Source organism: Sceloporus undulatus, chromosome 4 (genome assembly GCF_019175285.1).
Source record: "Sceloporus undulatus isolate JIND9_A2432 ecotype Alabama chromosome 4, SceUnd_v1.1, whole genome shotgun sequence".
Taxonomy (NCBI): Eukaryota; Metazoa; Chordata; class Lepidosauria; order Squamata; family Phrynosomatidae; genus Sceloporus; species Sceloporus undulatus.
In genome coordinates, this window is record NC_056525.1 from 69,346,781 (window position 1) to 69,372,775 (window position 25,995).

Consider the following 25,995-nt stretch of genomic DNA (forward strand, 5'->3'; position numbering starts at 1 on the left):
CACAATTATAGTGCTATATTTTATTTTAACTGCCATGGCTCCATCCTATGCAAATCCCAGGATTCCACAGGATGTATCCATGGCATTTAAAAGTGAAAAATATAGCACTATAATTGTGTAATGTCAAAGGGTCCCAGGAAAAATCAAAACTAACGTGGAATTCTTTATGTAACCTAGACAAATCTTTTCTATCTTGCTGCCAGATGTGCTGGAGCAATTCCTATTATCCACAGAGAAGTGTGTAGGTTATGAGATTATGACAACTCCCACTGTCCACAACAAGGTATGTAGATTATGGATGTTGTCTGTAGGGTACCTGCTTGGAGCAAGACTACTCTAGAGAAAGAAATTCATAAAAAGCTTTAGAAAGGATGCTTGTGCAAAGTTTTTCTTACAGCTGGAGATGGGGACAGGCTGAGGAAGTCTGCGCCCACTCACAGTCAGTTCAATATTCAAAAACCAGTAACTGTAAAAAAAAAATTCATTTTGACATTATTTAAGACAGAATGATTGTATGTGTACATCAGTTTTCTAACTAATGGTAGTGGGCAGCTGAGGAGAGTTAAAAAATAGCAAAACTAATAGACAGATCAGCCTTTTCTTTTTAGATTATTTGTGTTTCTTTGGCCCATGCTTTTGTAGCTAATTTATAGCTAAATCCTCCTTTGCTGTCTTACATTTTTGCAAAGTGATTTCCATAACCCTGTTTCTAGTTGCCTTCTGATTGTGTCTCTACACTGGGCTTGTTTTACTCAAGCTATTAACTCTGCTGTTTGGTGATCATGTGATTCAAACAGCAAAAAAAATCATGGGTTTTGCATTAGAGTAAGGATTTTTAAATTTAATTTTAATTTTTTTCTCTTTATATGGCAAGCTAAACTTTTCTATTTACACAAATACTCATTAAAAACCTCTGACAATGTATATCACAAACATAGGAGTTTTTCACACAGCTAAAAAATCTAACTTACCTTGTCCAGTTTGAATCTTATTCTGGGATGCAGACGGATATTATCATTTGCATTTTGCTGCTGATACTGCCTCCCACCTAAAACCCACCCAAAACCATGGTCTAGAAGCCATGGTCAGCTGGCCAGTTTGCAAAGTCATGAGCTTCCCTACTTTGCAAATCAGCCAGCTGAGCTTGGATTCTAGCCGGGTTTTAGGCAGGAGGCAGCATAGGCAGCAAAATGCAAGTGATAATGTATGGCTGCATCCTGGAAGAGGGTTCAAACTGGCAGAGACGTAGCTGGGGGAGGGTTCTTGGGGTCCAGACTCCCCCTTCTATTAGGAAAATGAATGGTGTGTGCTGCTGCGCTGCCACACCCAAGCCCCATTATAATGGTGACAGTTAGTCTGGACCCTCATCCCCTTCCTAAAATCCTAGCTACGTCCCTGAAACTGGGCAAGGTTGGATTTTTTGGCTGTGTGAAAAACTCCATAAATTAAAAAAGGCAAAATTAAGTAAAATTAAAATGTGACTATACAATTCTGTGCATTCGTGGATTAGATCCTATCAGAGATTTGGATTAATTGCTATATTTGTGTGTCTGTCTTTTGTTAGATTACCTTTGCAAATGGATTCCTGTATAGTAGATATGTGAAGATCTGAAGACATATTGTCGTCGTCGTTTTCAATTAGGGACACAAACAAGTTTCTTAAAAAAGGTCATACTGAGTTCTTCCTCTAATAATGCAATGAGTATCTTTAAATTTTTCAATTAATATTTTCTCCCTTTTTAACTGCAGAGCATTCTTTTTCCCCCCCAGATTGCATTTGATACTAGTGAGAACAGGGATTTGCATCAATTGCACTTTAGACTCTCTATTCAAGCCAAGAATCTGACCTCATGAGCAGATGGCAAAGCCCATGTAGAACTAAAAAACAAATTGCTGCAGCAGCATCAACACACACACACACACATATACACCATTGCTTCAATGCCTGTGCTTCTTCCCGTTACCTAACATTTTTTGCACTCCGCATGTGTTAGGTGCAGCAGCTCTGCTTTAGTATTATCCAATGTGACAGTTCTAGGCCAACTTCTAAAATGACTGACCTGAGTTAGACACAATCAGATCCCAGCAGCTCCATTCTTGGAACTTTGCTTTTCTACTTGGCAGGAAAAGATGGGAGCATGTTGTAAAGAGTGAGGAAGCGAGCTTATTGTGCATGGGAAGGTTTTCTCCCTAAATCAGTAGAGCTTTTTGTTCTGGATGAATTCTCAAGACCTTATCAGAATCTATCATGCAAGAGAGGAGTGAGCAGGAAATCCAGTTTCCTGTAGAAATGGGATTCTACAGACTGAAGTAAAAGTTATATCACTGCCTGGAAATGGGATTCTGTCAATTTACCATAATCAGGAGAGGAAATGAGGCTTTAAAGAGACACAAAAGGGAACTGCTGCAACATGATAGGATGGCAAAAACCATTTCTCATTTCGAATATAAGGAGAACGGTGTCCTACTGGGTTGGAAAACTTTTGTCAGCCTGTGGTTTGAATTTCAGTCTCAGAAAGGTGGAAGGAAGAGCATATTCCAGCAGTTTGATGTTGTTGTTACCTGCCTTTGAGCTGACCTCAACTCATGGTGACCCCATGAATGAGACACCCCCAAGACCCCTTGTCCTCAGTCTCTCTGCCCAGGTCCCACAGACTCAGGGCTGTGGCCTCCTTAATTTCATCTATCCATCTGGCATGTGGCCTTCTTCTCTTTCTACTGCCTTCTCCCTTATCAAGTATTATTATCTTTTCTAGTGAGTCATGCCTTCTTATGATGTGTCCAAAGTATGTTGGCCTCAGTTTAGTCATCTTGATTTCCAAGAACAGTTCAGGATTAATCTGTTCTGGGATCCATTTGATGGTCTTTTTGGCCATCCATGGTGTCCTCAGCACTCTAGTCTAGCACCATGTCTCACTTGCCTCACTATGAGCCAGCCACAGATGCTGGCAAAACGTCAGAAAAAACTCTGCTAGAACATGGCCACATAGCCCGAAAAACCCACAAAAAACTGAGAAGAGATGGTATACACCCCTCTGCCATTAGTCCCTCCCCTCCAGAATGATATGATTCAGATCCGTCATTCCCACTTGCTGAACACGCTTCGGAATCAATTCTTTTCAAAAGAACCATCAAAAAACTAGTGTCAGAAAAGAGCTGGGATTTTTTGTGTTTGCCTCACTTCATCACTATTGAAGCCAATCACAGTAGGATTGGAATCAGTTTCAAATGGGAATGACGCTCATATAACTCAATCAGCAATTCGCTTTAAATCATAGTGGGAATGAGGCCTTAGACTGCAGAGCCAGCTCAGGAAATTTGCTGCATTAGGATCAAGATGGGAACTTCTCCCAGAAGTTGACCAGACTGACAACTGAATCATATTTTTACACTGATAATCCTTACCACACCTGAGGCAGCAGATGGGACCCAAGACAGATTATGCACAGGGACGTAGCCAGGGGGGGGGTCTTGGGGTCCGGACCCCCCCCTTCCATTAGAAAAATGAATGGTGTGTGCTGCTGCACCGCCGCACTCAAGCCCCATTATAATGGTGGCAGTCTGGACCCTCCCCCCTTCCCAAAATCCTAGCTACGTCCCTGTTATGCAGCTTCCACATCTCTTCTCCCCTTGCAATGGGACCTCTGTATAGCTGTGAGGGACAGCTGGGAGGCTGCTACTATTGTCCCTTCCCCAGCATCTGCCTCCTGACATGGTTACCTCACTCAACTTAATGTTAGAGCTTGTCCTGTTAGATTGTGTCCACCCCTCAGAGAGAAAAATATGGAGCCAGGTAAGGGGGCTGATTTGTTCAGATACTGTTTTCCTGTCTGCCACAATATACACACACTCATCATCATGCAATCACACATGCATAAAGGAGACTTGGAACACAATCTGTTTTCCTGTTGTATTTTGTCGCCTTTCACGCTTCTGAAATAGCAAATATGCAGAGATAATTTTCCTATCATTATGTTTGTACTCTGTGCTAACTATAGGGAAGCATTTCTATTGAATGAGCTACCCCAGGATGGTTCATTTAGAACTTAGTAGTTGTCATCAGACTTAATATAGAAATGTTGTTTCCCTTTTCTGACGACACACCAGGGCAGACGATTATCATAGTATTTCAGCTCTCTTTTATGGAAGATGATTTGTACACATGCTGTGGTTGTTTACAATATGATAACACATAGAATATTTGTCTTGGAGTTTCAAAGGTTTATTACTATGGCCAAATAACTTCCTATTTGATGTTTGAATTTGCATCTATTATATCTCAGGGGATGTCTCAAATCTGGAATAGAAAGTAATATCTACATAATTTGGATTCTTGGTCTCGCAACAGAGCATCCTACAGTCTTAAGAGCCTAATAGTTTGATGATCTGCAGTACCTCAATTTGGTATACAAAATGGGCCATGAGGACATTTTGTCCATGTGCAACACAACAATCTGTTATATACTAGATGAGGGTGGTGTATTCCATGCTAAAAGTTAAAGTTTTATACCCAAACAACACAAATTCATTGTCAAGAAAATCTAAATGGCCAAGGGCCAAGATGATTCAAGGATTTTGGAAGTTATACTCCAAAAAGTAATTTACAAGCTTAGTTTTACACATATATTCACAATCATGTTTAGTACTTAAGCATAATAAAAGAAGAGGAATTTCTTAGACTGATGAATGTAGCTTTGTGTATAACTAGCTAAGTACCAGCAGCACTAAGAAACCCAGTTACAGGATTGTGAAGAGGCATAATGGGATACTGGCAAGTGTCCCAATGCACATTGGTGTCTGATGCTCATTGGGACTGATGTGATGCTCATTGAGACCAATGAGATGCACATCAGGACCAATGTGATGTGAATCAGTCCCATTGAATATCAGTCCCACCTTACATGAGGTACATATTGTCATTTCTAGGCATTTGCAGCCATGTGAGTATCATAGGATCTGGACAAATCCATCTGGAACTCAAGCTCTTTAAACAATATCTGAGATATAGTCTGCAGGTCTTGTAGATCTGAATAATAAATATCATTGAGAACTGTGAATTATGTCAGGAATTGAAACCAATTGCCTCCAATGTCGTTTATAAACCTTGAAACATGGAAACGTGTATTTGGAACACGTGTCTGGAATTAGGTTTTCCAGTGATTTTTCAGCTGATGGTCGCAACTCTGAAAAAATAAAAATCTTTTCAGGAATTAGACTATGTATCTGTTAGACATTTTGAGATTTAAAGTGAAATAGTGTTTGCAATAGTCAATTCTGCTTGGCCTCATAGAACCCAGAAAGACAGACTGTACATCTGCACATCAAAAGTTACAACCATGTTTCTATCTAGCTTAAATTCAAATATCAATGCCAGTGCTCCTACTGTGATCTTTACACAACATCACAGACGTCTTCCTCAGTCTTTTGGATCATCTTCACTTGCTTTTTTCCTCCTATTTTTCTTACTCAGGTAGTGAACCCCAAGAAGAAAATGAAGAAAAAGAAGTACATTAATTCTGGAACAGTGAGTAACCTTATTTTAACTCTTGCTTTACATTGTTTTAAAAAAACTGTAAAGCTGAACATGAGCAGAGAAATAATTTCTCCAGTGGTTTTAATAATTACTATCTCAGTAGTTTGGGTCATTTATTTATTTGTTGACTGATTAAGACTTATTTAATTTTTAAACGCAACACCAGGAAGACAATTATATACATGAATGGAAACTGAGCCCTGAATAATAATGTGTGATCTTTTGCCCCATTACTCAAGACATAGTGAGTATTATGTTACACAAATGTAGGCTAAAAATCAGTGTGGGAATTCAGAGTATATCTGTGCTACATAGTTAGAATGCTTTAATGCCACTTTTTCTGCCATGGCTACTAGGATTTATAGTTCAGTAAGGTAGTTGGAATTCTCTGCTTAAGAGTTCTGGTTCTGAACTCCAGCAGAGAATTCAAAATTATTTACTAGAGTACAAACTCAGAATTCATTAACTTCATAGAACTAAGTCGTTGCCATCAAACTGGCACCAAACTTCAATAACTAAAAGCTACATATACATTCTAAGGTGTATTCACATTACACAATTATAGCAGTTTGATGCCACTTCAGCTGCCATGATTGAATTCTATTTTTATGCCTAATTCTACTTTAATGCTTGATATTTAACAACTTTTTATATGTCTTTAATTACATTGTGATCATTTTAATCTGCAAGCTGCCTTGAGTCCCAGTCTTGGTGAAAAGGTGGGATGTGAAAATGGTGATGATTGTGTATCACCTACTTAGCTACATAACTACCAGTTAAGTGGTGTCTCCCAGTCCAACCCTTCAATCCTCACTTACCAGGCGGCAGCCACTGTGAGTAACAGGGATCAGTTCCTCTGTCAAACAGAAGACAGCTGACAAATGTTTCCATCCCTCTTGTGAGCAATCCTGATATGACAGTAAGGCCTGTTACAGACTGCCAAAATAAAGCTGCTTCGGGTCTCTTTGGAGGTATGCTGTTTAAATGATGCATGCATCCTAAGAATCCGGAAGCTGCACCAAAGCTGCACTCCAGTGCTTAGGAATGGAGTGTGGCTTTGGCGTGACCTCCAGACTCTTAGGACCCATGCGTCATTTAAACAGCATACCTCCAAAGAGACCCGAAGCAGCTTTATTTTGGCAGTCTGTAACAGGCCGAAACACCAGAGATTGCTTTCAGGAAGGGATGGTGGATATATCAGCCAGCTGCTTCCTTAACAGGAGAACTGACCCCTCTTGCTTTCAGTAAATGAGGACTGGGGCATTTGCACAGTCCATACATATTCCCTAAACTAATGAATACATAGGGCTCATAAATACAAATCAGTCATGAAGACATACCTCTATATTACACATTTGTAACTGCCTTAGTGAATTCAGGTGAACTGGTGAATTAGTGAATTCTGATCAGGAGTAGTAGGAGAAGGAGTAATAATTCCATCCTATGAAATTCTGGGATTTGTAATTCCATAAGATACTTGCAATTATCTAGTGTATTCCTTTGAACTACAGCACCAGAGTGCTCTGGCAGAGAATTTGAAGTATCTCCTTAAACTACAAATCCCAGAATTCCATGGGATGGAACCATGCCAGTTAAAGTGGGATCAAAGTGCCATAGTTGCATAATGTGTGTACACACTAAGTCAGTCTAATGCTGCATTCCAGCCTCATTTTAATCAAAAGCAGGCATAGGTTTATTTACAAGTCATAATAGAAAGTAAATGGATATTCACCTGCATCATTAATAGCTGCCTCAGTGTTTCCTGTGTAATGCTACCTCTGTTTCTTAATTTTCAAGGTGACATTGCTCTCATTTGCTACAGAATCAGAACACACGTTTCTAGACTACATCAAGGGAGGGTAAGTAGACTGTCGAAAGCACTGAAACGTAATAACAGAACAGAAGTACTGTTGGTTGGTAGCTGGACTTTGTTATTTTAATTTAGGGATACAGCCCCCACCCCCAAAGTATCAGTCCCATAGCATCAGGGTGCTCTTTGACCCTGGTGGATGTTCAGGTTGTTACTTAAGCCTTCTGTTGAGAAAATGGCCTGCCTATAAGTATGTTGATGCTCCCTTTATTTTTCATTGCCTTGTTTTTAATATTATGGACTTCCTCTTTCGTTGCTTGTTGGGATTTTTAGTTCCTTATGTTAACTCTGTTTTATTATGATAGTGGTTTGATAAATATATAGTTTTGTTGTATATTGTTTGACATTTTATTGTTGTAAGCCACCTTGAGATGTAGTTTTTTCTTGGATAGCTTTTTTTAAAAGTTCAGGCTAAAACCTGAAGTGAATTTGCTCAGCCTGAGGATGTGAACAGGATTCTTATATGTGGCTTATGTCCATGCTGTCTGGTGGACCATATCTCCCATATGAGCCTGCCCTGCCCCTGAAATCCTGAGGAGTGGCCTTTCTCTCAGTCCCACCACCTTCATAGGCAAGTTTGGTTTGGATATGAGACAGGTCTACCCCTAGACTCTGGAACTCCTTTCCTAGGGAGGCCAGAATGTCCCCCTCTTTGCTGTCCTTTAGTTGGCAAGCAAATGCCTTTTTATTGAGAGCTTTTTAAAACAGAAGGTTTTTAAAGAGCAGAATTTTGAGAGAATGCAGTATATTTTAAATAGAACTGTTATTTTTTTATCTTTTTAAATCTATGTTTAGATTGTTTTAATATTGTGAATAGTTTAATTCCACTCTTGCTGGTATCCTGATACACCTCTTTACAATTAGCTAAGTATATATAAAGTTACATTAAGTAAATGGTGATATAGGATTCTGATGGATAATTATATTATGATGATGGTCATCATCATTATCATTATTATTCACTACCCAATTGATATGGAAACTACAGCTGCCATAGATTTGCACCACACTTATTCTCTGATCCACTGTATGATCCATTTCCTTGTGCAACAGGGTTGTATACTGTCTCCATATTCGTCAAGATCTATCTATCTATCTATCTATCTATCTATCTATCTATCTATCTCTGTATGCATGTGAACTCTCATTCCCTGGCATTTTCAAGATTCATGAAGAAGGATCAAAATGTTCAGTGAGCCAGGCAGATGGGAGGAGGTTGAAAATTCTGGTGACTCAGGAAAGTATGCAGTTTACAGTACCATAATGATTATCAGTAGTATCACATGCTTGTTTGCTGACAGAGCTGTGCATATTACTTATACCATCTGAGGCTAAGACTCTTAGCTGACAGATAGTGTTTAAAGGATCACGAGAAAGAAAATGTGTTAATTCCCAAGGACCCAAAGGTCACACACAGAATTGTGATCAGGTTGTTTCCTCTTAAGGAAAATAATTGTTTAGGAAGCAAAAAAAAAAAAAAAAAAAAAGTACATCAAAAATAAAACTCAAGTTCTTGGGAAAATGATTTGATTGGACCCACCATTAGCCATACCCTCACTCATTGAAATCAATGGGATCATGACTAATGTAACCCCTGTTGATTTCAGTGAGCCTACTTGAAGTATGAATAATTTTGAATCCACTCTACTATGAACAAGGATGTTAAGTAGTTAACAACACACATGTACACAAAAGGAAAGAATACCTACTTGTACTTGAAATTATGCCAGTCAGGAGCCTTTGGGTGAAATCCAGTAATCCTGGGGTCCAAATCCAGCCTTCTGGGAGTTCCCAAATCCCCACACCCTCATTTCCATGACACTACTATTTCATCATTTGCCAGGTTTTGAACACATTTTCCCTATCTTAAAAGGCTGAAGTGTCTTTCTTAAGGCAGATTGTGATTGGCAGAAAGAGCTGTAAGGTGGAATATGCTAGCAGTTTTCATTTCTCTCTCATCCTCTTGCCTTTGGCCCTCCCCATCTCTGGGATGTGGCTCCCAAAACCTCTCTAAATTAAATTTGGCCCTTGAGTTCAAAGAGGTTGTCTACTCTTGTATCACCTACCTTTTTTTTGGGGGGGGGGGGTTTGATACAGACTGGTCATGCTTTGAATGGAGTTAGAGAAAGCTCTTTATTCCAGTGAAAGCTCCATGCTAAAGGAAGGGGGCAAGCAGATAATTTCCCTATTTTCTCTTGCATGGCTTCTCATGTTGTTCCAGAGGGTTACCCAACCCTGCAGAGCAGCTTTTTGAGAGTCACAGAGGTTGCATGCTGAAAGTTGCATGCTGAAGGAGGACTTGGAAAGTTACCTCTCCCCTCCCTTCCTCCAATGCAAGTAGATCTTTGCTAAGTGCCATTCTGGATCTGATCCAGTAGAACAAAGGCTGGAGCCTTCATACAATTAAAAAGAACATCCTGGGGAAAATATTTAGGATATAACTTAATGAAGGGTACAAGGCATGATCCCCATGATCCCCATGAAGAATGATGTAGATTAAGAGAGGTTATATCAGCACTATTTTCTGTAGTCATCTCACAGGGGAAAGCTTTACTGCAGCCAAAGAGAATCTTTGTCACTGGAGGGGTGAGAAACAGATTCTGAAAGTCAATATTCATTCAAAAAGAACAAAGAAAAATGCAAATCACTTTCTCAGTCCTGAAAGCTACTTTCTGAGGTATATCTGTCCCAGACATAATCCATTGCTGAAGCCAATATTCAAAGCAAATAGAGTTGGAGAATACAAACAGGATTTACAACAAAATGTTGAATCATAGAGGACTTCTATTCAAGATACTCTTTTCTTGCTTGCTTTCCCCTCCAGTCTGTGTTCTGGCTCCTTCAGCAGTTAGTCAGCATCCTGTGACCACTGAGCAAGTTCAGTCTCAATTTAGCTGTCAAGATAGGAGTGGATCTTTGGGGTTCTTTTCTAAGGTTTTGATTTTTTTGGGAAGGATTCCTATGAAATTATGGGATCACCAGAAGTCAACAGCTGACTTGAAGGCACACACACACACATATCTCAGCAAACCTTGGCATTCCAGAGATACCACCCCCATTTAAACAGATGGTGCTGTTTAGGTTACATATGAAAAGGCACTCAGAAAATTGAGGTGGCTGTTAGTATATAAAGCAGGGGTAGGCAACCTGCGGCCCGCGGGCCGGATGCGGCCCAGCGAGGCCTTGGGACCGGCCCCAGCCTGGTCCTGCCGCCGATTGCCACCGGGGCCTTTGGCGTCTCGCACAAGGGGCATGGTGGGGCAATTGTCTATAGAAGCCTCAGAAACATGCATTTATGTTAACATTTTTTAAAAAATCAGCAATTTTTTTCACGTGTCCTCCATTTTTTATGTAAAAAGTGCCCTGCATTTGAAAATTTTGTCCTACATTTGTCCTGGTTTATTTATTTATTTAATTTTTTTAAAAAAAAAATTTTTAATTATTTATTTTTTGGCTTCGGCCCGCCAGTTGTCTGAGGGACAGCAACCCGGCCCCCGGCTCAAAAGGGTTGCCTACCCCTGATATAAAGTATGATGATTTCCAGAACACTGGTTGTTATTTAGAAACTGGTGACTGGGCAAAACTTCCTAATATGGATAAACATGTATTGCCACAATTTACATGGCAGCTATGCCTAGGTCATGTAAGCTCCATATTCTCATTCTGCAGAAGCCAAAATTTAGGAAAGTTTCTTTTTGGACTACAACTCAGCAAATCCCCCAGTGAGCATAGCCAATGGTCATGCTGGCTAGGACATTTCCTAGGAACTGTAGTCCAAAAAAGAAAACTTTCCCAAGCTGTGGCAATAGTGCAACAGTGGCCATTCGCAAAAAGAATCCATCAGAGTTCAATTTGCTACTCCTGTGAGGTGACAGACTGTGGAAATCAATACAAGTTCATTTGGAACACTTAACAACAGCAATCAAGTTGTTGTTTGCCCATTATAAACTTGTCAGATGAAATCCTAAAAGGACAAGATTTTGATTGGATTAAAAAACATTCAGGTTGCAGGGATTTTTTGGGCTGATTCAACAGCAAACTGGGTCTTGGAGTCTCCCCAGTGGAGGTTGGTGGATCTGATGTCAGTGGAGCAGTAAATCTGCTCTGGGTTTCAATCCAAACTTTAGAGCAGTTATCCAAGGCACTGAACCTATTTGGAGGGGGAGGAATAAGCCTTAGCCCTTTGGATAGCTCCCTTAAAGTTCAAGTAAAAACCTGGATTCGCCTCATTACTGACACTAGAAGCATCTGTCTCCACTATCCCCCTTGGATATAGCATATAGCATGACTTTCCTTTCTCTTGATAACTGTTACCTCTTTTCCAGATAACAGATTCAATTCATTTTCTCTCATAATATTTTAGTGAGCCAAAAAATGTCTTCTCAAGACAAGACATACTCAGTTTAATTATGCCTTGGTTTAATATCTTGTTAATTATTCATTTTCCTTGCATTGAGTCATCTGTCTTCCCATTTGGGGGTGGTGATGGAAAACTGGGCTCCCCAGTAGAGCTCCTCTTCCAACCAACTGATGTGCTTGCTTTGTTCACGCTGCCTCTGGCTGATATCCTGGAGAGCAATTAGCCAGCTGAGCAGAGATTTGCTTTCCTTATGGGTTTAGTGTACTCATAATGTCAGGTTTTATTTTATTAGTTATTGATTTGACAGATAGAGCTTGGAAATGTTACTTTTTAGACTACAACACCCAGAATTCCCCAGCTAGCATGGACATTGGGCATGTTGGCTGGGCATGTTGGATGGGAGGGGGATTCTGGATGCTGTCAAACAAAAAAGGTAACTTTTCCAGACTGGATTTGTCAGTGGCCATTTATCATGATGGATACGTGGGTCTTCCAGGACTGTAGGCATTATAAACAGTAGGTGCTGAATAGTAAACAGCAGGAGTAGGCTCTGGCATTCAAGCCCCCCTGGGGGGGGGGTTCCAGAAGCATCCAGTTGTGAATTGTGAGAAACAGGATTAAAACAGATATTAGCCTTGCTCCTCTTCTGTAGAGAGTCAGTATGCTATGGTGGTTTGAAAATCAGACATGGATGTATAAGGTCCAGATTGTAATCCCCTCTGAGCCACAAAACTGTCTGGGGCCAGTCAGTCCCTTTCAGACTGTTCTATCTTGCAAGGTTGTTGTAAGGACACAGGCTGCTCCCACACTGCAGAATTAATACAGTTTGACACCATTTTAATTGTCATGGCTCTATTCTATGGAATCCTGAGGTTTGTAGTTTGGGAAGGCTAAATATCCCACAAAACTAAAAATCCCATAATTTCATAGAATTGAGCCAAGGCAGTTAAAGCCATGTCAAACTGCATTAATTCTACACTGTAGATGCAGTCATAGTGGAGAAGGGGAGAGTATTGATTGCCACATTGAAATTGCCTGAGGTAAGGCAGAATATTAAAATACTAAATAAATGAAATTATATTTACATTCTCAAGCTTCCAAGACAAAAGTGTCTCTGATGCTTGTTTCTTTACATTGCAAGTGTAAGGTCTCTTCCACACTACTCATTCATAGCTCCTTGAATCCAACTGCCATGACTCTATTCAGTGGATCCCTCGGGTTTGTAGTTTGGTGAGATACAGTACTGTATTTATAATTCCCAGCCACAGGATTCTAGCACCTCACAAATCCAAGGATTCCTTAGGAGGTAACTGTGGCAGTTAAAGTGCTCTAATTCTGTAAGGTGAAAGAGACCTAAACAAAACTTACCTTTTTGAAAAACCATCATTCGCTGTTTTCCAGCATGGTGGGTGATCCCATTACTTAAATCTGCCTACCGCAAGTGAATAGCTGCCCACCAATTATGCCACGACCATGTTGGATGGAGCTGATGGGAGCTATAGTCCAACACATCTGGAAAGTGATTTAAAAGTATTAAATGAAATGCCAGCTGGGAGATGTCCTGCCTCAGTCTCAGGAAGCCATTTTGCCCACAGTTTACCTTGTTGGTGCCTTTCCCCCCTCAAATGACACCCAAACTGCTATTGATACACTCATCCTGGTGCTGCTGCAGTAGGTCTCCCACCATCTGTGTGCAGCTTTTGTTGTTAAAAACGCAAGAACAGGACCAATAAAATAGGTGGCAGCCCAAGCTCTAAATGTCAATCTTCTTCTCTGAGGTGGGTGGATTTACAATATTTGTAACTTTTTGGCAGCTTAAACAAACTGGTTTAGGAAATGTTAAACATTTGACAGGCTTGGAGAGTATTATTTATTATCAGGGTTGGAATCATGCAGTCCTCAGGATGTTGCTGAACTGCAGTTTCTACCATTCCTTACCATTGGCTATGATGACTAGTAGTCCAGTCATATCCAATCATGCAGCCTTCCAGATATGGTTACTTTGCAACCCCTAGTATATTCCTCACTTGTGCTGCCTAGGGTTGCTGTTCTATCTCAGGTTGCTGGGACCTGCAGTCCAACAACAGGCCTGATTTATGGAGTTCGTAAACACCTTGTCTGCTGAACTGAGTTATTCAATTGGTCTTATGAACCAAGTTTCCAAAGATGCGGGGAGGAAATGTGGATCTCTGAGCAAACCTGGAATCCACTTTTTCCTTGAGGTCTTGAACCTGGCTGATCTGCTGTTCATCACTTGTTTTGAGTCTACCTGTTCATGGGTATCTCAATCAACCTCCTTGGAATGCTATTCCATCTGACAGCAACATCTTCCACCTTGTTTAGTGTTCAAAGGCTCCTGCCTTCTTTCTTTCGTGTCATGTTAATTTGATCATCAGGAGATGAGACACCACAACTAGCCTCCTGGAGGTGCAGAAGTCACTTGAGAGGGATAGGACTAGCCTTCTTCATTCATTCTCTCTGGTCCCCTTATCTCTTAATCCTACTGCAGCATATAGGAGTGGATCCACCAGCGGCTTGTGGTTCAAGGATGGTAATTGTGCCTTAACCAAGCATGTGACTTTATTCAGACCCCAGAAGTAGATCTTTTCATACTACAGTCAGCCCTTCTTATACAGTACATGGATTTTTTTATACATGGATTCAAGCATCCACGGTTTGAAAATGTTCAAAAAAAGTATAAATTTCAAATATCAAACCTTGATTTTCCATTTTTTATAAGGGACACCATTTTGCTATGTCATTATATTTAATGGGACTTCAGCATACACAGATTTTGTTATCCATGGGGGATCTTAGAACCAAACCCCAGCATATAACAAGGGTCCACTGTATTTTACTTCAGTCTGCTATGCTACTTTAAATGTCTGTTATTTTTTCTGTATCCCCAGTTACAACCATTCAAAACCACTGATAGATTAATCACATTTTGCTTCATCAGATATGCTTTTCTGCTTTAATCCCCCCCCCCATTGGCTTTAGGGGACTTTTCCACCCTATGCTACTTCTGCTACCATATTGCATCTCAGAACAGCAGCACAACAAAACAAAACAAAAAACCCCGTTTCCCACTGGTCTTGTCTCTGCATCTCTAACCAGCAGTTAAAATGTTATCTTCCTTTGACAGCCCTGTTTTTTCATTAAGATGCTTGCATGACATCTAAAGGAAGTGTCTGTCTTGGGAGCAATTGATATTGACTGAGAGTAGGAGATGACAGGCTTGGAATCTCATCTGAGAAGGCTGGCAGAGAATTGTCTGACAGCAGCCTTTTCAATCAGCCTTTTTATCAGCACTAATGTTCACTGTCCTCTAAACTACTGCCTCTCATCCACTGGGAAGAGGAGCCCAGCACTGAGACTTGACCTGCTTTCTTCTGGTCCTGGAGACAAAGAAAAGTTAATGTGTGGCTAATACACTGTACTCTTCCTAGCAATGAAGTTTGTTCCCACTTAGTACAGGCATCTGGCATTTAATGTGTAGACAAATATTGTTACACTTAGGGTTCTGAACAGTGGTGGAATCTCTATTTAGCAGTTCTGTATGCCAGCCTTTGCCAGGTTAGTGCTTGCTGGGAATGACTAGAGTTGCCAAATGTTCCTTATTGTAAGGGACGCCCTATATTTGACAGAAAGCTTGCTGGTACCCCAAGACTAGGCCCCTGATCACCCTTCCTCATATTCAATATAAAATTAATATTAAAAGGGACTCTGGGGTGGGTGACCTAGGAATGACCCTGCTGTGGACACCTGACCTATTTACACTTGGAAAATCGGTGTGTGTGCTAGCAAAGAAGTTGGAGGGCACCCACTATGATGGGATTTCCCAAGGCCTCAGCTTCATCCCTTTTGTGTCTAGAGGACAGTGCCCCAGCCAGAATATTATTTCATTTGAGCTACTAAGATTCCCCTAAACATATTAATTTGTGGGTGCCCCCTTGGGACTCCAGCATTTTGGGTAACATTGCCTTTTAGTAGACTGGCAGATGTTGCCTATTGAAAGGTTTACAAGATTGTCCTTTTAAATAGACAAACCAAGGTGCCCTGCCCCCCCCCCCAAAATTCATATTTTTAGTATGAGCCCTTCTTAAAGACAGAAATGTGAGCTTCATGTAATTCATGAATGTGGAAAATAAATTAACTGAAATCAATACTTTCATTTGGTATTTAGCCGGAACACAAACTTGTTAATAACTACTTCCTAATTGTCAACCCTGCATGTCATGAATTTCAACTATCCCTTATAGCTATTTGCAAAATTTAGTAATGTTCAATCCAACACATCTGGAAGGTTCCAAGTTGAGAGAGCTGTTGTACACATACTGAGTTTGAGTTCTGTTGAACTCATTTCTAAGTAATTAAACTGAGGCTGCTACAAGTTCCTTAAAAGTGAGCTATACATGTTGATTTGCATCACTCAGTATTTTTGTGTATTTCTGAAAAAAGTAAAGTTGCTAAGGTGAGGTGTATCTTGCATTCAGGCCCCAACATCCAGATTGGCAGAGTACCATTGCAATAAATGGGAGGTGCTACAAGAGTACCTATCAGTCTTCCAATATCCTGCAATGGAAAGTGAAATATTAATTAAGTGTAGGTTTTGTTGCCAAGTGTTCAAACTCCAGAGAAGACTTAGAAATAGAGGATGAAGAGGAACAAAGATGGAAAGAGGAGATCTTTACCATTCCATCAGTGTCAGCTTAGTATATCCACTCAAGATTTATGCATGATAACTTTTGCAAAAGCTCTGATGAAATTACTCAGGCTGTATCCAAACTAAAGAAATAATTCAGCTCCAGTCTGCAGTATTCTGCCCTGATTTCACTCTATTAATGCCACACTGAGTTGTAATAATGTGGGCTGTTGTGTCAATAGTCACACAGTTCCAGCACTCAAATTCAGATCAGTATAAACGGGCATTCCTTCTCATGTTGAAATCAGAATATTTAAGGACACGCAATCATACCTGCCTTAGTTTTTTCTCTTTCTGGCATGCATGTGCATGTGTATGTGTCAAGATAACTAAAATATAGCAATAGCTTTTCTTGCACCTTGCACTCTCATTAGCTGGCTCCCCTGTCCAATCCCCTTCCCCCCTTTACATCCCCGTATGTGGTCATGCGTGCATAAGGGAATTTTAAATATCTCTCTCACATACATAAACACACAGGTGGTGTGATGGTCTCTGTGGTGGGCAGAAGGAGGGGATAAGGAGAGACCAAGGACAAGTAGGTGGGATGGCAATGGCAGCAAGAGGAAATGGGAAGGGGATGCTGGTGACTGCTTCTGTGGCAGCAGCTTCAGGGGATCTAGTGGCATCACTACAGGGGTGTGGGGCCCAGTCTACCCCCTCATCATTGATCATGAACACTACTGAACATAAACAGAGGAGTTTATCAGACAAAGGAAACTGGAAGTATAATCCAATGGCAATCTGAATGCAATCATGGGGTTTAATGTTATTGTGTGATAGACCACCACACGCAATTTCGGGCAATTGGAAGTCAGTCTGAACGCAATCATAGGGTTTCACATTATTGCATGAGAGGTGATCACATGCAATTTCAGACAATGGCAAGCTATTTTCGGGCAATGAGAAGTAAGTATGAATGCAATTTGAATTCACGTAAATTCACTGAACTAGCGAATTCACATGAATGCATTCTGGCCCCACTTTCTTTTCATTTGAAAGTAAGAGAAATTCCTCCCATGTGATAAACTCCATAATCCAATTACCTTACAACCCTCCTGACCCTGTGAGATATTATTCTGGCTGATCAGGGGAGCATGTGTGCACTCCCTCCCCTCCCTATCTGATCGTGTAATAAAGTTTAATAAAATAATAAATATTAAAACAGGTGTAACACAAACACCCAGCTGGAAATGAACATTTAAAAAAGGGTGAGACCATGTTTGTAACACCTACTTAACCACCCACCTGCCCCACCCTCAATCATGCCTCCCCCCAGTTCTACCCCAGTTTAGATTTGGGGGCAGGACACATGTGTAAAAAAGCCATTTTTTCCCTTAAACTGTTTAGTAAAAAGTGAGTTTTTCTAAACTGCATTAAAACTTAAAAGAAATGCTTTCATTGTGAAAAAGGTTGTATGTCATGTGTTCCAATAGCATCAGAATAAATGTTGTTATGGATTTTTTTTCCTTTTTTCCTAGTGTGCATCCAACCTTAGTTAAACTAAATGAAGCATATAGTACGGCTACACTTCATTGTCTTTCTTCCTGCAGAGTAAGTGCATGCAAACACTGCAGGTGGGAAGGCTTAAACCCTCCCTCTTAAATATTCCACATATATTCATCTACTTCCCATGCAGAAGCAACATCAGTGGGAGGCCTCCTTTCATTGTGCCAATGGGTGGTGTGTTTTAACCCCTGCATTAAAAAGGGGGCAAATTTATGGATGAACAATAGCTGGGAAGGCAGGTTTAAACTGCCTCTAGCGGGCCATGATAGTCTTATCTGGATGGGACATGCTATGTATTTAATATGGCATGTAGACTAACCCTCCCACTGATAAATGTGACTTAATTACATTTTTTACCCTCCATATCTACACTAAACAGGCATAATGCACTAGGGAAGTGTTTAATCAGGAATGCATGGAGTTATGTGTTAATCTTTCCCATATTTCACTGAATCAAAATTTAGTTAGGACAGAAAAGCACAGGAAGCCCATTTTATTTCTAACTGAATAGCTTTCAATTTTTTTAGCATTCTGTGTAAGCCACAGATGAGAAATCAGGAATAGGCACATCTTTAGGGTCTGCAATTCTTATGCTCAGAACCTCAGATAAAAGATAGATTCAGAGCCATGAAGTGCTGGAAGTGTATTACCAAAAGGAAATCTCATCACATGCTGTGAGGGAAGCCATGTAGTCTCGCTGTTTTTTGTTCCTGAAGCACTTGCTGCTTTGTACCTCAGCTGCACAGGCTAAAGTGAAAGGCATCATTCTTTTCGGACCTGCCTCCCCAGCTAAGCAATCAGTTCACCATGACTCTTTTTCTCAGCTTTTCCCTGAGATCCTGCCACATTTTCCCTTGTCTTTTTATGAAGTTCTTATTGGCAATAAGAGGTTTGGTTACTTGGCGCCTCCACCCTCACTCTCTAACCTTTTTGAGGACCAAGTTGGAGTGCCTTTTTTGGAACTCCACTTATTCATCTCTGCTTCATCTTTCCTTTCTATCATAAATAAATACATACATCAGCCATGTGTTTTATAATCATTACTCACAACAGGATTCCGTTTTTTGAGTCTCATTCTTGAATAGGGTTTGGAACAAAAAGGATAAAAAGTCAGATTATGCTGACTAGCAGGTCAGTAGTAAATTTTGAAATACAAATGCTCATTATGGCAGTCCCCATGACCATGCTCCCAAGGAAAGTCCAAAAATGCTGGTCACTGTGTTGAATCTTATTTATAGTTATGGGTACCCCTCTAGTGATGCCCCGGAAGGAAGGAAGGATATTACAAGCAACTATATTTTGTTATGTGCATGGGACACTGCCAAGGAATACCAGGTGCTGTAGACTGTATTTCAGAGGGAGGAACTGGTAAAACCACCTGAGTATTCCTTGCCTAGGAAACCCTATGAAATGCATCTGGTCTCCATAACTCAGGAGATGACTTTAAGACACACACATACACATCCCTGTTGTAATCAGATTGTGCAGTCTTGGTATGTCTTTGGGTGTGTGCACAAGAACCTTTTTCTTTAAACAGGTGAGTTGATACTTATTTGATGTCTTATATGATAATTAACTGGTTGCTATAGAGTCTTTTTTATGAGAGGTTGTTGTACTATTATCTTTACTGTTATATTTTTAAATGATTTCATACTTTTTAAAATTAATGGCATTTTAATATGCTATCTTGTTTAATTGCACTTTAACTTTTTATCAGGTTTTTAGCTTTGTCTTGTAAACCTGTTATGAGCCACCTTGGATCCCTTGTCAGGATAAAGGTGGAATATTAATTATAGAAATATATAGGTATATTATCATTTGTCTCCAAGGTTCTGGGCTAATCAAAGTGCTGAGTGGAGTAATTATGATTAATGTTTGTGTTGTGACCTTTTTGCAGGACACAGATCAATTTCACTGTAGCCATTGACTTCACAGCTTCCAATGGTAAGTTGCTTTCACAGCACATATGTTATAGAACTTGTGTTAATTTTCTAGTGTTTACAGAATAAAATTTGAGCTATATATATATTTTGAATTTAGTGTTAGCATAGTCTCAAGCATGTTTACTCTACAGGGGTCATTGAGTTCCATGGGCCATATCCTCAAGTGAGTGTGCAGTCACCTGGAATGGGTAGCCAAGGGCCAGCTGAGTTGACATAAACCCAGCTGAAGCCATTGTGAATGCAACTTCTTCCCTAGCCAGTCTAACTTTGTGCCAACGTTGTGGTTTTCTCCCTGATCTGGAGAAGATTTGAATCAAGTTAAAGTTCACTCCATCCTCTCTTCATCCTTTCTCTTCCCTTTCTGGGGAGGAAAGGGGACTGTTCTGCTGGCAGATCTTACCCTCCACAGCAGTTCTGCCAACAGATTGTTCTGTTAACATATTTCTGAAATCAGATGGCATGTTATTGAGTTAGGTGGTACTGTGCATCTTGTAAATGGACATTGTGTTAGTCTGTTCAGTGTAAAATCCAGAAGCATTGTTTGCTTAAATCCAAATCAATTAAAAGTGACCCTAGGGGATAGAAGTACATGTGAAAGGTAACACAAAGTGTCACCCTTCATTATGGTCCCAATACTGCTACCAATACATATCCATCCCTTTCCATAACAAAATTGATTGCCCAAAACCATTGAGGGGTCAAGCTCTCAAAACCTGTGGATCAAGGTCTTAGAGTGGATTTACACTGGAGAAAATAATGCGGTTTGATACCACATTAACTGCCATGGCTCCATCCTACATAATCCTGGGATTTGTAGTTTGGTGAGGTACCAGCACTTTGGAAAGAAGACTAAAGGCTTTGTAAAACTACAAATTCCAGGATATCATAGGAGGGAACTGCAGCACTTAAAGTGGTGTCAAATTATTCTGCAGTGTAGATGCACTCGCACTATGATGTAATGTGCAGCATTGGGCATGATTAGCTCTTTCTATCTTTAACCATCTTGCTATAAAGAATCAGGCCATTTTAGCTATGAAAGTTAAAATACAAACTTTGTTTACCTCTTAAACCTTGCTTGGTTAAACAAGATTCAGTGACAACATGCTAAAGTATGCTCAAAATAAATGCCTGGTTTGAATGCTGAGGATGCAGTACAAAAGAGTGTCAGAGACAGCATTTCACCTGGGATGACCTTTCCTTCTCCACAAAAATTAGTCTGGTAGTTATTTCAGAGGAAGGAACTGGCAAAACTGTCCCTGAGTATTCCTTGCCTTAAAAACCCCTATGAAATTCTTGGGGTCACTATAAGTTGGCAAATGATTGAAGGCATGTACACACACACACATACAGAGGGGGGAATTAAGGATAGCTGGATGACTTTCAGGTGAACCACCACCACACCATGCTTCAGCCAGTCAGTTGCTATAGCAGATTTTCATGTCTAGCATGGGTCAAATAGAGCCATTCTTCTAATGGAACGGTGGAGGGCAAACACACTCCCCCCTCTAAAACCCTCTATGCACCCTCAGTATCCAAGATGCAGTGCAACTGCTGGTAGATTATAAATGATTGTGTAATGCACAAGCTAGTTAGAATTCTTTTCCTTCCCCAAGTGTGTAGAGGCTGACTTAGTCATTCACTGGTTACGGCAAGTGCATCTGGGGTCCATCCTTGCATACAAGGAGGGGGGAGGAGGAGGAGTTGCCTTCTCAAAGGACAGAAATTGTTTCTTCATACCCAGGTGTGCAGGATTGACTGTATAATAACCAGATTCACCCCACAGCCAATTACTAGCTTGGAGATGGATGGAGTTGCAGGTGGATATCCCAGTTGCCCTTGCACAGCTAGCATTGTATGAGGAGATACAATCACTGGAGTCCCCATCTCTGGTATCTCAGGGTGCAGAATGGGGCTGCCAGGAGGGTCGGCAGTAGCCAAAAGGGTATGCTTGGCCATCTCCTTTGCCATGGCAGGGGTGGTCTCATTGTGAGGAGGCCCCTGCTGCCACAACAAATCCAAGAGGGGTGAAGTGGGAGGAGGGCCCAACCAGGTGTCACCCATCTTCTGGGGTGTCATCCAGTGTGGGCTCTTCCCTCCCCCTCCACATCTCTCTAGTGAATCCACTGGGTACAATATGACTCCTACAACATTTTCAAAATTACTTACGTTGGTGCAGCCAACGTAAGGGTTATTCCAGCATAAGATTCTGGCCTATTTTAGCCAGTTATTTGGACAATACAGAAGGCCGTGGCAGGGGAGATAAAGCCCTGGTGTGGTAGCATATTTCATTAGTTTGATGCTGAATTCTAGCCATATACTCCTTACACATGTGTTTATACTGCACTAGTAGCCATGACCCTGAGTAGCCAATCTCACTAACCAGATCCAAGAAGAGATTTAAAACTAAAAAGAACTGCATATAATTTTTTTTGTATCGACTGCTTTGTTTGCTTAAAAGATTTTAAATTTTTTCATTCATACTGCCCTCACTTTCAAGGTGACAAAAACCAGAGCAGACCATTACAATTAAACACATATAGCTGTTAATAATGTTTAAACACAACATGCAGACTGAAAGAAACATGTCTTCACATTTTTGAATAAAGACCTACAATGATGAAACTTTACCATGGGTGGGCAGCTTGGGGTTCTTCAGATAATGTTCAGCTACACTTGGATTGAAATTTCCAATTCAGCAAAATCTAGAGGAACATAAGAATTCCACTTCTGTGTGGTACATAACTTTGTGGTGAAAGCATTCCAAAGGTGTTTTAGAAAAAATCCTTTTTAAAATGAATACTTATGTTAATTCAGTCTCCCTTGATAAATTCGCCCTTGCATTGCCTGTCCATTATTTTTAGAGGGCAGTCCATTTAAAAAAGTAACAAAATGGCCCACTAGTCTAACAGTTTTCATTAGCATGCCAGAAAGGAGGCCCTATGAGCCCCATCTTAATGTTTGGTAAGGTTTGAGAAAACATGTGTCCACATGAAAGCAGTATGTTGCATGGGCCAAGTCAGAAGAGAGAAATTGTCTGATGTTTTCTCTCTGTGTGCCACTAATTTGTTGGCTTACGCCATTTACTGACTGCCTTCTATAGTATTTATCCCCAGGTAGTTTACAACATAAATTAAAACAGCTAGCTATACAATAAAGACATTAAAAACAATCAAAACAATAACAGTGAATAAAACATCAGTGAAAACCTTCTTTCCTATGTTTAAAGTACAGTACTGTGTTTACAACATTCTTGAAATATTTAAAATGCAAACATTAAAATACCTGAGAGAATAAAAAAATATCTTGATTCAATGCCTAAAAGTTAATACAGTTGATCAAACAGCACTGCAAACTTCTTTTCTAGTGTATAAAATGGTCTGCAATTTGTTTAAAATATAGTTTACAATGTCTCTTTGTTATCTGTTTCTCTCTTTCCCTCTCTTCTTTGGCAGGCAACCCCTCTCAGTCGACTTCACTTCACTACATGAACCCTTACCAGCTCAATGCCTATGCCATGGCACTGAAAGCTGTTGGCGAGATTATCCAGGACTATGACAGTGACAAAATGTTCCCAGCACTTGGGTTTGGAGCCAAGATTCCACCTGATGGGCGTGTGTCTCATGAGTTTCCCTTGGTATTAATGACACCTCCCTTTGAATCACACTAAGCCCCAGAGTGTTGCTGTTTATGGCCTTCTACATTCCTGGCCATGCTGCCTGGGAAAATCGAAGAGTTGTATCCAAAAAACAAAGAACTTTCCTGAGATTAGATAAACACTTAGAAAATGCTCTTTATTTATGCTTTGCTTCTAGTTGGGCCTACTGACAGACAAAACAGCCCAGTCAGCCCACATATCTGAAGCCTTTTCTGAATGAAGCAATCTCCCCGCCCCCCAAATCTGCAATAGAGGGTTTCTTTTCCTAAACATGCAGTTGTTAACAGTGCAGTCCTATGTGTGCCTGCTCAAAAAGCGTCCTCTCATAGAATCATAGAGTTGGAAGAGGCCTCAAGGGCAATCCAGTCCAATCCCCTGCCATGCCATGGAACTCCCAATCAAAGCACCCCAACAGATGGCCATTCAGCCTCTGCTTAAACACCACCAAAAGAAACTCTACCACATCAAGGGAGTGTGTTTCTCTGTTGAACAGGTCATACTGTCAGGAAGTTCCTCCTAATGTTTAGGTGGAATCTCATTTCTTTATTAAATCAAGCTTATTACAGTATTTCCAGGAAAGTGTGTATACGATCACAGCCAAAGTCTTTTAGGATGCAATCCTGAAAGCCCCTTTAAACACAGTGGGATTCAATTTCTGAGTAAGCATGACTAGGATGGCACTGCACTTTTGCTGTCTTTGGCCAATTTATTCCTTCAAGCTTGTAATAATAATAATAATAATAATAATAATAATAATAATAATATCCTACCTTTCTCCTGGTCTGGAACTCATGGCAGTTTCAAAAGTTAAAGCAGATCCAGCTAAAAGTAGACATCATGTAAAGGTTAACATTTTATTAAACGATCAATAAATTAAAAGCATGCATAGTAAAAGGGGGACAAAAAACAAATACAGACAACACAGCACATTAAAGATCATTTCCATATGAAGAATTGTCTTCAAAGGCTTGCTAAAACAAAGAAGTCTTCACCTGCCTACAAAAGGGTAAAAATGAAAACACCAGTCAAGGTGCTCTAGGAATAGAGTTTCAAAACCTGAGAGCAGCTGCCAAGATGGGCCTCTCCTGTATTCACACCGGATGTGCTTATGAGGTTAATTGTTTTTAAGTAAAGGTGACATAACTGCTAGCAATCTCTTTAAAACCGGATTAGCCAAGCTCCAGAGGTATGGGGGCCTTTTTGGTGGCTTCCCTCTATGCCTTGGAACTCCCTTCCTAGAGAGGCTGGAATGGCACCAGCCTTGCTGTCCTACCATCTGCAGGCAAAGACTTTTTTTAAATAAAGCCAGGCATTTAGAAATGAAATCTTGAAATAAATAAATAAATAAATAAGGCTCGCATGAGAGAGTGCTGTACTGAATTCAGTTGTAATATTTTATCCTTTTAGAATGTACAGTTTAAATGGTTTTAATATTGTTAACAGTTTAATTCTATTTTAATCTTGACTTTTCATATCTTTTTCTAACTACATTGCAATCATTTTAGGTTGTGAGCTGTCTAGAGTCCCAAGCTTAGGAGAAAGGGGGAGGCATAAATAAAGTCCATCATCATCATCATCCATCAGGACCCACTACAGGCTACACCAGCCTCAGAGAAACAACAGAAAAGTGTTCCTCTCACTCCCACTCCAAAACAAAAAATAAAAGTGGCCAGATACCTCCTTCTAGTTTTGTAAAACCCCTTCAGGATGAGGAAGGCAGGCAAAACAAGTTGGGGTTGCTTAATCTTAGTTTGAACAAAATTGCTGCCCTATAGCAGGAGTTGGAAGAATGGGGTGTGGGGTTGGAATAGGCTTTTGGTGATCCAAGAGGAACTACAGGGATACCAAATAAAAAACTCTAGAAATTGCATGTCGCCTGCAGGCCCCCAGGTTTCAACCTTTGCAATAAAAGTAACTATTTTCACCTTTTGTTGCCATCCTTCTGGTCAGAATGTCACTGTCTGCTAATGGGAACTTATTAGCTGAATGGAGGTGTTGAAAATGGGGTAGAAGAGGAATTGAAGGAGGTGAGGATGCAGCCTTAACTCAAGAATTTTCCTTCTAGTTGTGTTTCCCTTTCTCTGCTGCAGAATGGCAACTCTGACAATCCTCACTGTAGTGGCATAGAAGGGATCCTTGATGCCTACCACCAGAGCCTCAAGACAGTGCAGCTTTATGGTCCAACTAACTTTGCACCAGTGGTTAACCACGTTGCTAGGTATGCCCTGCAAATGCAAGATGCAGGAATATCCAGTGGATTCTAAGTGATACAGTGAACATTGTGGGTATTATTGCCATTTTGAAATGACCTATCCAAGGTGCTGAAACTCAGAAATTAGATTCAGGGTTTTGGATCACATATTTGAAGTCTGGAATGAAACTAAAAGTGATTCCCCATACCATGGATGTGGAAGCTTCTGGCT

General features: G+C 40.4%; 1 protein-coding gene across 2 annotated transcripts in view; it reads left to right on the forward strand.

Moving 5' to 3' along the window:
- CPNE5 (copine 5) overlaps positions 1-25,995 on the forward strand; it is a 199,411-nt gene that overhangs the window by 162,175 nt on the left and 11,241 nt on the right. The window contains exons 13-17 of one of the 2 annotated variants that reach the window (XM_042462760.1): positions 5,471-5,524; positions 7,331-7,392; positions 19,872-19,918; positions 23,370-23,551; positions 25,663-25,790. In XM_042462760.1, the coding sequence (XP_042318694.1) occupies positions 5,471-5,524; positions 7,331-7,392; positions 19,872-19,918; positions 23,370-23,551; positions 25,663-25,790 (473 nt within the window). Of the gene's footprint in view, positions 1-5,470; positions 5,525-7,330; positions 7,393-19,385; positions 19,512-19,871; positions 19,919-23,369; positions 23,552-25,662; positions 25,791-25,995 lie in introns of those variants that run through there. The other variant, XM_042462761.1, reaches the window with a different exon arrangement.